This window comes from Sinohyriopsis cumingii, chromosome 17, assembly GCF_028554795.1.
Source record: "Sinohyriopsis cumingii isolate HCF-2022 chromosome 17, ASM2855479v2, whole genome shotgun sequence".
Lineage (NCBI taxonomy): Eukaryota > Metazoa > Mollusca > Bivalvia > Unionida > Unionidae > Sinohyriopsis > Sinohyriopsis cumingii.
Window position 1 is genome coordinate 63,971,144 of NC_142977.1, and position 13,079 is coordinate 63,984,222.

Below are 13,079 nucleotides of genomic sequence, written 5' to 3' on the forward strand. Positions count from 1 at the left end.
TCGTTCGGATTCGTCTTTAATTCCAAACTGATACGGGACCAGCCATTCAAAGGGCACCATCAGCTTCTTGATAATCTCCTGCTTGTGGTGAAGGTCTTTAGAGTATTCTATATCAATTTCATAAAAATATCATTGGTTAGTGCTGTTGTCGTACTCGTGTATATGTCAAATGTGTTTCAATTTATATGTTCTTGGGATAACTTCATTCAAAACTTCCAACAGGTAGGTTCTGCAACAATGACAAACCATTTTTTTAAAAATTTAGATGCAAAATACATGATTTCGGAGCAGCTGGATAATACCCGTTCATGTTCGGTCTGTTATCACGAGCATAATGGTAGCTCGCCATCGAAATACCACAGCAGATTCAAAATTCAACAAACAAATGCTGATCAATATCGGTCACCAGTTCAACGTCCATGTTTGCCGTTAACGAGAGAGCGTCTCATGACATTCCAGATGACGTAAAGTAATGTGCGTGGTTGAAATTATACACCTGCATTTCTTGCGATATCACGAAAACTGTCAAAGATATCTGCGAGCAGCAGTACGTTCATGCGCAGATGCAAGCTATGATACCGCACAAGCTTTTGGCAACCGATCGGGGATCGCATTTTGTTGGTGTGTGCGTAGACTTTGGCAGAAATTATTTCATGAGAGGGCCAAATGGTATGTCTCGATGGGTGTCAACTCAGTGTCATCGAACTTGATTCAGCCGCTCATGTACTTTTGGGATATGTTCCTTTGTGAATGAGCAAGCTGAACTTATTTCGTTCATTATGGGAAGTACCACCGTATCAACGAGTGATTGATAAATCATTATTATTTAACCAGAATTATAGTGGGATCAGTTGATTTTTCATACACCTATTTTTGTAAATAGTTACCTATTTTAGACGTTCTAATCAAATGTTGCGGAAGTATTTATGATTCAAGATTGGATTTGTTATTTTATATGAAACGTGACGAGTATCTTGTGTATTATTATCAGTTACACTATTTCACTTCTAACTCACTTATTTCCTACCACTTAGCCAGTTTAGACTATAGGAAGAAGTCGCTTTATACAGAATTCAGAGTTCAACCAAATGACGATTGCAAGAACATGTGTCATAAATATAAACTTACCCTTTTTAATAGTTGGAGCAAATACAACTTAATCTCGAGTCCTCAGTTACCCACTGGTTACAAGATGCGATTATTGCCTGGTTATGCCCCTACAGTGCAACCCCTTGATAAATATCAAGATTTCGCTTCAGTTCTTCGCTTACTCTCAAAGTGTGAAAATTGTCAAATAGGACAAAGAACACTTAACTTGAATTCGGGTATTCCTAAGCATAAAGAGTTAGGCAAAGTTATAGTGTTAATGATTTGTTTAATCAAATAGTGAGGACCAATATAAACATTTATTCACAAATCTGAGACCAGAAACAAATGTTCCTGATCCACCAGACTATTCCAGGAGAGACATTCGTCACCAAAATGTGATCACAGGCACATTATTTGGTTACACATTTATGGGATAGTCGACATAACTGGTTATAATGTTTTAGAGAATAATTTGAACCAATATCGTCTTTTCATTTATGACATTCTATTGGTGTTGGTATTGTACCTGCTGAAAGATCATATTATTTTGCAGAATGAATCTATCGAAAATCTGTATGCTGTAGTGGCGGAACGCACAGGAATTGAGACAAAATCCGTGAAACTCTTTCATGAATGTAAGTATTTTAAGCCAATATTAATTCCACACAGTTATAAAATATAACAGCAATGAAACTGTCATAATTTTTCACACTATTTTGAGAGTGGAAATTACTTTGGTTATAAAAGAAAATCATGTAAACTTGACGTACAGCTTTCTCTTGTTCTCATTATGAATCATAGCATTGCAGTATCCTATAGAGTATTTCTGCTATACGAATATGCAAACTTTTATCATTACAAGAATGATGATCGAATTTCAGCAAAACAATTAGTTGCAGCAACAGACAGCAAAACAATGTACCTGAAGGACTATGGATTAGAAAATCAAGATATCATCCTTATGACTGTCCATCTAGCAGTGGGACGTGAAGAAAAAGAACTCGATATTTGTTCTGAAGAAAAGACTGCCAAGGCAGATTTTACAGAGATGTTGACGATTTTTGAAGATGCCATAGGTATGTATATATATATATATATATATATATATATATATATATATATATATATATATATATATATATATATATATATATATATATGTTCAAGTTATTTGGTGGTTGTCTTTGCAACATTCATATTTGGTAACTATTTTTGTACCAAGTGAGATTTTTAGTTGGTTTATTTTGTGTTGATAATATCATGTCCATTAGTGTTGGTCGCGTTTGACAAGATTTCTGTAGATCACAAAAGACTGATGCCAGTTCACTACATGTTGTTTTGTTAAATAGCATCAATTTTAACTGTATGTCTCATGCGTTTTAGAGGCTATTGATGAATCAATTCTGAATATAAAATAATAAACTACACTTATATGGATGTGTTTTCAAGTTATTTGCTTATTGTCATCGTATTCATTTAAGAAAATTTAAATAGATGTGTTGATCAAGTTATAAACATGTTGTTATCGTATTTAATTTAAGAAGTAGATGAGTTACACGATGAAGTTGATATAAAGCAGAACTCTGACATTGTATATGTGGAGAGTAAGCACGCTCCCCCAATAGTGGTTGATGAGGATGATCTTGAGCTGCGTTTACTTCAAGAAAAGAAAGCTCAGTTAGAGGCAACTAAAGCAAGATTAGAGAAGGAGAAAACGAAGGCAGCGCTAATGAAGGAAATTGGGAAACTGGAAGAGGAAACAAAGGCACTATCTCAACAGTGTAAGAAAAACTTTTCTGAAGAAAATCACCTCCATCTCTTAATTTATTGCAGAGTATGATTTTGAATAGGAAATACGTAACAAATAGCGGAGTTTAAAATTATCAAAGAATCAATCTGTTTTTTATGAATGCATGGTCGATTATTTAAAACGTGTATATTCTCGTACCACGCTGAATAAATCTGCTATTATAAACATAGTAAATATACTGGACCAGTGGTCCAGATGTGTGTTTTGCTATTTACAGTTCATTGGTTTTAATGTGTATGTTTTGTGTTCGTTTTTCTATATATATATCTCCCTTTATTATACACATTTTCATATTAAGAGCATTAACAACCCGTTCAAAGTATCTCTCAGACTTGATATGTGTATTTGACTAGATGTCCAGATGTGCAGTTTGTTATTCACAGTTCTTCAGTTCCATTATGTTGTATCTGTTTCATATTTCTGTCCGTCCATCATTCAATTATCTATACTTATGCTTCCGGAGCATACATCTCTGGTTTCCTTTACTGCGATGATGAGAATTTCACGTAAGAACATCAAGTATATCTTCATGGAGTAAGTCATTAATGGAATATAATGAAGAAAAATGCACCTGGCTAAGGAAATAAATAACTATATATATATATATATATATATATATATATATATATATATATATATATATATATATATATAGCGGCGTCTGAGGCGGGCAAGGTGATGTGGTCTCAGCAGCAAAAGAGGTCTGATTTGGCGGTACAGGATCCCAGATTGAAAACGGAGAAAACGATGGATGGACTCGCAATTAAGATCGGGAACATGGCAATGGACACAAGAGCCTTGAGCAAACAGGGTAAAAAGACGTGTACCAAGTTTTTTGTAATGGCCTGTATTACAAGTTCATTTCTCTGAATAATGTGTTTGCCTTTAATGTGGCATCATTTATGATGATTGAGATAACGCATGAACAATCGGATTCACGTGATTACCATTGGTTTTTTTTTTGTCTACTGACCTGAGAATCTATCACGTGTCGCCTTAAGAATCGTCACAGTTACATTGAAAGAAGATACTGTTTAGCATTATATGTTATTTTGCCTTTACTTTCCCGGTTTGGAACTGCATCACATTATAATATATTTACATAGTCATGCCTTCAGTTTTAATATATATTAAATGTTCCAATTACATCTATATATATATATATATATATATATATATATATATATATATATATATATAACCAGATCAAATGTAGTTATTCGTTCATTGATAATTTCTAGATGTTAGTATTTACTTTTAATATAGTAAATAAACATGTAAAGAGGAGCATAAGCATAGCAAAGCATTTCGGTGCAGTTTTTAAATTGACTGGCTTTTATAAGTTCACCATTGACTCCCTTCGTCGGATTAAAGTGTCCCGGCTCGCCAGTGGTGCACGTCTGCCAGTCAAAGTGTTTTGATTCAATATAAAACTTTATGTCATACACGCCTGCCTTTCAGGGGAAACACAAATGCGTGGAGATATTATTCAGATTTTTATCAAAGGAATTGATGGGAAAACATTCACGATTGACATAAATAAGGTAACTATGAGTATAATTATATGACTATTCTCTATATACATATCTAGAAGCTTGGTTATTCAGCCACGACTAAATGACCTGTTGCTTCATTCTAATTTAACTCTCCTTCTCTTCCGCCTCTTTCCTCTTTTGTGCTTCTTCCTCTGCTTTTCCCAACAAATTATTGTTGTTGTTGTTGTTGTAGGGTTTAACGCCATTTTTCAGCAGACGATAGGCTATACATGGCGGCCAGTATTAATGGTGGAGGAAGAACCCAGGATAACCCCGGAAAGAACCACCGGCCCACGAGAAGCTACTGGCAAGCTTTCTCACATACCCCCATTGGCTGAATCTGAGACTCGAACCCACGCAGACAGAAGTGAGATGGCAGTGATCCGTAACGGACAGCGCTTTAGACCACTCGGCCACTCGGAGCCCCCAACAAATTATTATCATCTATAACTGATACGATGAAATGAATTTTACGATGGTCCACTATCCTCTTCTGCGACGTTGTGGTCCTTTCCATTTCTAGATTAGTTTCACCTGTAATACCCCCAAAAGAGTATTGTGTTCCGGTCACTTCTGCATTCAGTTGTTATGCATCTCCCTAAAGATTGTTTTCAAATAAATTATTATTATCGTTGTTAAGAATTGGCATGAAGATAGTTCCAGAAATAAGTCATCAGCAGCCATATATGTGGTATGATGGCAAATTTACCATTTAGTGTATATAGAATTTGAAAGTTAAAATAAAGTCATTGAATCTTAAGACCTTGTCTCAAAAGAACTTATATAAACAGAAAACATATCAGGAATTCTGTTAATATCTACATTTGTAATTTATCAGTCGATTTTGCTTTAGTTTACCTTGTACAAAATGGTAAATGTTGATGGTCGTATATAAGGGAAATTGCAAGGTTGCCTATCGTCCTGGTAAAATATCAGAATATCGTCTGCAAGTGACCTTATCGGGAAGCATGCATGAAAACGTTCCTTGCCTAAAAAGTTGGTTAATACCCGACTGAAATATCGGAAGCTTAGAATGTCACATGTATTACATATACGACAATTTTAGCGTGCATATTATCCACTATAATGAATAATAGCGATCAAGATTATTCTTTAAATTATATACATTTCCTAAGGTAACGTTATTTACTTAAATTCATAATCAAATCGAAAATTTTGTTAGAGTCCGAATATATGGTGTGTGCTTCTTTTCCTCTTTTTACAAAGGGTTTATATGTGTGTCGTAATTGTACAATTGCTTCTCTTTTCCATGGAAATTAGGCTGAAAGAAATTTAATTGATCCTCATTGCAACCTCTGGTTTCTTGCGAGTTCATTAAAACTTAATGGCACCTATAACTAAACCTATAACTGACTTTTGCTTTTATTAATTTCAATATTTCTGAATACTTTATGGACCTACTTAAAATTCCTCGGTTAAACGAAAACGATACAAAACTGGGCTTTTTCCTTTGAGAGATTATTTATATTTTTGAAACAGCTTGATTTCATGTTTTGAAAGTTTTGAATTTTCAAGTGAGTGAAACTTTTTCGAAACTTTACAGGATGCTTCCATCGAAAAACTGTTTGTTGCAGCTTCACAACGCACGAAAATACAAGACAGAGATTCAATGAGACTATTATATTGCTGTAAGTCCTTCCAAGAAACAATTATGAGCTTAATTAACTTCTTTCAATTCAGCAAATCAAAGTCAAAAAGTTCAACTAGCAGTCTTTCATGTCTTTTATTAGCTGCCTTGGTATGGGATAATTTGTAAAAGCAATTTATAACTTTTTTGAGAATGTTTTGAAAACACGAGTTACAGGTAAAAAAATTTCAAAAAGTATATATATATATATATATATATATATATATATATATATATATATATATATATATATATATATATATATAATCAACTGTTTTAGGAATAATATAACGCACAATCTTGTATTCACAATTATAATTTTAAACAAAGCATATATTACGCAAAGGTGAAGACACGTATGTAATGATGACGATTTAACATGTTTGGGAACTTTGAAATGCGACAGATATATACAAGTACCTCTGTTAAATATGGTTTGTAACTTTTCCTTGAATATATCTTTAATTTGCATGCTCTCTACTGGGCAACTACATGTAAGACCTAAGACTTACAAGAAACAACATTGCCAACCAAAATATATTACAAAGTGTTAACCTATTATGAAGTAGGTAGCTAAATAAATATTTAAAAATCGAGTGAAAACTTAAATACTAAAAATTTCCACAAAGTTGCTACATTTGAGGAATTAAAACTTATTAAAACTTTAATATATAATGGCTAGTATGAATCTACCCAGCTTGAGATCTCCGTGTACGTCTTATTATTCGTCATATTATTCGTCTTATTTTTCGTCTTATTATTCGTCATATTATTCGTCATATTAATCTTCATATTCTTATTGTTATTCTTACTTTTATTCTTAGTTTGTATTAACCTCTTCTTATTGGACGAACTATCATGGGAACATTGTTTTAATGTTGCAACTGTTTAGTGTATGTCTAGAAAACGTAGGCTGGGTGGAACATGTGTGTTTGTTTAAGTACATGGGCTGGGCAGTGTGGAACTGTTTCAGCAGAAATATAACGTACCAAATTTTTTTTTTATGAGATTTGATTTCTTTACACATACTCATGTGCATAATATCACGCGCTAATAGCTACATCAGCCTGGAAATAACTTGGAGGAAATGAGGGCGAACTTTTTAGAATTAATATTTTTCGATGGTAATAAATAGTTGGAATAATTTTATGAACTTTATTTTAAATAAAAATTTGCGAAACAAATGACAACAAAGTTATCGTATAAAACATTGAACATTTACTTAATTGGAAAGACCGACTAAATAATGGTTATCACCACTGTACAGTTAGTGCATATATAGACTGAATGGGATTAGGAAAGACACTAGTATTATACAGTAGATGTAGTCTTTAAAAGTGATTATTTTTTTTTTATCTGTGAGGCACATATTTCGAATTATGTTTTACTTTCGATACTAGACGTGTACGATATTTAATGATGACGTCCTCTATTCCGGTGGTTCATTTTGCGTGGACATTATAAGACAGGTTCTCTTTACTAGTCGACTAATTAAGGTCCTTTTGTACATACCGCGATGATGGTAAACCTATGAAGGTGTTCATGATTTCAAGCTATGTGATTTATATATTTTTACTTTGTATTTTAAGAAATGTACTATGTTTTGCTTTTATCTTTGTTTTGTGTGCATTTTGCAATGCCTAAAGTTACTAAATGCGTTATAGCCAGGATTGTGATGATTGTCGTTAAACCCTTTACATACACACTTACATGCATGCATAAATGCATACATGAATATATATGATCTTATCAATTTCACATTCTGCCTATGTATGTGCAGCTTGCAATGTAATATACCTTGCTATGTCACCGAAATCTATAGTCAGGCAAAAATATTAAAATCGACCAAGGCGGTGACAATAGGCTAATTAACAGGTTCAGATAGATGTATTTTTTTATTTCGCATCTAAATAAAAGTACTTCGAATTAAAAAGAACAAAGGTATTACTTTTTACGACTGTTAAGAATGGTACAATGTTTTCCTTTCTAATTTATGTAATCGAAATTCACTATAAATATGTTCATTTTCCATTGAAACTATTTATTCTGTAGCAATATATTATTTATTTCAGTTTCTTATGCGATGGTCTGCAGTTGAAATAAAAAGATGTCATTATTAGCAAAGATAAACTAAGGCTCAGCAGCAACGTGCCGGTATTATTACAGCATTAGGCTTATCTTCTACGAATTTGTTCTCTTTTAATTTACAAATGTTTAATAAACCTTTCTTCAAGTTTCAGTTTTAAACAAAATAAATAATAGCAACATATTTTAAAAAAGAATGCTGCAGAATTTAAAGCTTCATTTTTCTCCTTAAATCAGATCTAAAGTGACAGGATGTCTGCAAGTCCTAATTTATTGTCATACAGCCGAACAACCACTCAGATGGTCTAGCTTAGTCGGTTTGTAATTTGGTAAACGCACAAGTTTCTACAAAGATATGTTTTACGTAAACTATATTATGTAGCAGCTTTGAAAGCATGACCCAATTTTCGATACAATTGTAAAGAATTACCGTGTTCATATGATTTATTATTTTATAGATGGGGTAAATAATTAGATAACCTGCCATCGTAATCATGGGCTTGTCTGCTTCATATAATGGTATCTAGATCTCGTTCCCTTAGCTTTCCTTGTCAACGTTTCATTTAATGACGACTGTGCTATTTTATAATTATGTATGCCACGCTGGGCGTTGTTCCAGTTTTTTACGAATTGTTTATGCCACTTCTTGGACCAAAACGTATGTACATAGATAGATATGCTGAATCATATACATAACACTTTGTTTTATATTTTTGCCTTCTTTGTCATTTATGTTCCAGTGGAGATGCCACACAATAATGTGAATTAGTTAACTCAATGTACCCATTTATATTGCGGAATACAGATTTAAATGATGCAGCTCATCAGAGACAGATTTAATCGTTTTTGCTAACATCTCTTCTGAATGTTGCTTCATTAAGTACATTATTTTGTTCCAGCAAAAGACTTACGCACACACGAAAACCGCAAGGTAATGCACCTAAAGGACTACAATCTGAAAAACCTGAGTACCGTCTTTATGGTGCTACGTCTCCGCGGAGGATCTCAACAAGAAAGACGTTTTGCCATCGGTGCAAGATTAACAGATCTTCCAGATATGCTGGGAATAGACGATGACCAAGCAACGAGAGCGCTTATGCCGTGTGGACATGCTATTGGTACCTAGTTACAGTTATCAAATATAGCTTTTATGTGACAGTACTCAATGGTAATAAATGAATACAGTATGCATTATAGTAGCCAAACGTACAAGAGGCAACTGTTTTAAGCGTCTTAGACGTATGTATACTCCCTGTAATTACGATAGTAATAGTTTATCAAAGGCATATATACTGCAAGTTTTGCTATTACATAAAATAGAATATCAAAGATATTATTTACATACTGGTAAAATGTTATGAACTGTTCTCGCTTTCAACCGATAAAATAAAATTGGAAGCTTTAGAAGAAATAAACCGATAAAAATTCTTTTTAGAAAGAACTTGATGTAGGGCATACAATTTACTCACTTGCTCTTCTCTTTTTACCTAAAGTCACTACTCTGCGTTTGCGCAGTAAGCATTTCCTCATTCTGTCCATAAGACAACTCTTTTACATATGCGATTAACTGACGACAAGTAGAACATTAAATATACTGGACCTTCGTGTGTGTGTCTCGTGTCATAGAGGCCCGTGTCCATATTGGGAATTGATGACAAGTAAAATCTTAATGAAATCAGGCTTTCGGTTGTGTGTCTGTTATGTCATAAAGGCCCGTGTTCGGATGAGGATGGCGATTTCATCTTATTCACTGAAAATTAGTTTTTGGTATCCTTATAATATAATCTCTGATTAATTCAGTAATGAGTGTTGTTTAATTTTGATTTACTTGGCTTAAATATTTCAGTTTCAAATTGCAAAATACTTTAAACTTGCAAAATCAGACTCATGCAAATTTAGAATACAGTTCACTACTAAAGTAATTTTATACGAATGTAATCATTCAGAAAGTTAGGACTTGGTACAACTTTGCTTTCATTCCACAGTTTTTCTCATCTAACTGGACCATTTAAGTATTGTTCTACATTAACATAAACATATCTCCTGGGTGATTTGGTCTATTTTATATATTATTTCCTTGTTTCAGAGATGCACGTATCTCAGGTACACAAAAATGATTTTAATTTGAATTTATATGCTCAGATATAATTACAAGACAAATATACCATGAAAAGTACACTTAATTTGGGAACCTACAACGATCTCCAGTCAATTGTTATCTTCAAGTTTTCTCCTCAGTTACAGTTTTAGGCACTAAAAAGTTAAGACATTTTACACGTTTTTATCCTCGACGATGGGATGGTACATATAATAACACTGTATGCTATTTTGCTAAGAATTTGTCTTGTTTATAATATTGAGTATGATTTTGCATGAACTTAATTCCATTAAATATCTGTTAACATCATTTCCTCGTCAGTTTCAACAAGGCATATTTTACCATAAGTCAGAACAATACTGGATGTGTGGTACCAATTAAAAATACAGAACTAGAACTATAAATATAGGATAAGGTCCAACGAATTCGAAATATTTACTAGTTGTGTATGTGTCTGTATGTTTTGTGGTTTTAACGTAGCTTTAACAATGTTTCAGTCATGCCGTAGCATGTAGCATGATGTCCCACCCGGTCACATTATCCTGACACCTGACATACCAATCCAAGCACTAACCTCGTAATGCTAAGTGCCTAGCGAGGCAACTGTTAGTACCATTTTTCATAGTTTTATTCTATAGGACTCAGCTGGGGTTCCAACCTGCAACTTCCCGCATCCGAGGCTGACGCTCTAATCACTTAGGCACTAGAGCAGTCGTATGTATCATGAAAACATGAACTAAAATGAATCCAATGCGTGTGAGCCGCATGGAAGCACAAAACATATACTTTAACGAAACTGTCTGATTGACGTCAAAAATAAGCACCTTAGCGCTATAGTTTATACAATTTTCGACAATTACCAAATAAGCAAGGGGTTGTACAATAATACATCTTGGATGAGTTCGATAATGATCTGATAATGTCGATTTGCTTAAAAACTACTTCCTTTGATCGATACAAATGCCAGTTTTAAATTGTAAAATATTTTCAAATCACGTGTATAATTGCATATATTTCATTTTGCGCTACGAATTAGTAACTCGAACTCAGCCACTTATGTTGTAATAATATTCAGCAATATTACAAATGATGTCCATCGAAAATGCAATAATTGCAGTAGTGAACATCCTTTGATAGCTTTCTACATAGCAAATAATGCTTTATTTTTTCCTTTTATTTTGCAGGTATTATCATTCTAGCTTTTAAGTACAACTTGGAATAATGCTATTTTAAGTTTATTATTGAAACATAGCTTTATGAAGCAATTGAAGACAGACTGATTTACTCTTTCTATGCATATCCATAATACCTAGTATCTATACACACACACACACACATACACACACACACACACACACACATATATATATATATATATATATATATATATATATATATATATATATATATATATATATATATATATATATATATATATATATACACACACACATATATATAATCCTGTCCAGTTACGTATTCTAATTCCACCGGTTATAGGTCCTAACTCTCTGGTGATGTTCTGCAGTAACCAGGTGGAAAGTGGCAAATTTGACTTCCGTTGTCCTGTTCCCACTTGTGGAAAGCGCTGGGACTACAGCGATATTAGAAATATCGTTCGTCTGTCAGAACAGGAAGAGGTCTCTTATGAGACAAAACTCACGGAGAATTTTATCCAGAAATCAATGGAATTCCAGGAATGCCCACAGTGTAAATCTCTCTGCGAGAAACCAGGCAAGAAAGATATTTGTGTCATTTGTCCAGTTTGTACTGGGAAAAAAGGAGTGCGCTATGAATTTTGCTGGTACTGCTTGAAGAAGTGGTCATCAACCAATTACCAGAGATGCAGTAATCCCGACTGTGACGGCACTGACCCCCGTATAAAGTTTCTAAGAAACGTAGAACGTAAGGAAATAGGAGGAGTAAAGAACTGTCCGTCTGTCCGAGCATGTCCCAAATGTGGCCTTCTTATCGAGCATATTGATAAATGCAAGCACATGGATTGCAGATGTGGTCAAAAGTTCTGCTTTATATGTCTAGGGGTGCCCATTAACGGGAACTGGCAATGCGGCGCCCACAACTCGGCGTGCAATGTTGCACCAGTGCAGGAGGAAATACCAGACAAATAGTACCCCCTTCACGAGACTGGAGCACACGTAATCATTTATTAAGTGAGCTTTTCATTATGACTTCATTAATGACTGTATGTATACTTAATATATCCGATTTTACAGCCATATCTAAGTATACGTATTTCTTGATCTTTCAAATATAACATGGTTCTTATAATTTTGTAAATTTAGTCATTAAATTACTAATATGGTGGAATATGATTCCACAATCTTTCTTTATTGTTATTGATAACATGTGTATATTTGTGTTTCCACTGTATATATTTGTGCCTCTAACAGTATATATTTATGTTTCCTACTCTATATATTTGTGTTTCCGACTTTATTGCTCCTTTTATATTGAAATGATATTTCAGTCTATTTAATCATTTATAACTTTTAGAGAAAATGCATATTTGGTCATGCTTGTCATCCTCGTGACCATGATGTATGAATTTTTTAGGCAATAAAAAGTTCTCTTTAATTTCTTAGAATTATTTTTGTTTGTGTGTGACATTTATGGTAGAATATATTCAAAATCGCACATAGTTGGTAACTGTGGTAAATGTATTCTTAAGATGCCATATAAATCTTATAAACATAATCTTTTCATTATAAACCAGGAACGTACACACACAGGGATTTGAAACTTTCACACCTTTCGGAATATATCACCTTGGCTACAACTCTCGCGTAAAGTTAC

The 13,079-nt window shown here is 33.6% G+C and overlaps 1 protein-coding gene across 3 annotated transcripts in view; it reads left to right on the forward strand.

The window, feature by feature from the left end:
* LOC149779111 (polyubiquitin-like) overlaps positions 1–12,860 on the forward strand; it is a 51,801-nt gene extending 38,941 nt beyond the window's left edge. For 2 of the 3 annotated variants that reach the window (XM_089939666.1, XM_089939665.1), the window contains exons 2-9: positions 1,643–1,724; positions 1,971–2,165; positions 2,631–2,870; positions 3,555–3,710; positions 4,361–4,443; positions 5,999–6,083; positions 9,067–9,285; positions 11,766–12,860. In XM_089939666.1, coding sequence (XP_089795792.1) covers positions 1,643–1,724; positions 1,971–2,165; positions 2,631–2,870; positions 3,555–3,710; positions 4,361–4,443; positions 5,999–6,083; positions 9,067–9,285; positions 11,766–12,394 — 1,689 coding nt within the window. In that variant the 3' untranslated portion in view covers positions 12,395–12,860. The remainder of the gene's footprint in view (positions 1–1,642; positions 1,725–1,970; positions 2,166–2,630; positions 2,871–3,554; positions 3,711–4,360; positions 4,444–5,998; positions 6,084–9,066; positions 9,286–11,765) is intronic. The other variant, XM_089939667.1, reaches the window with a different exon arrangement.
* The last annotated feature ends 219 nt before the right edge of the window (positions 12,861–13,079 follow it).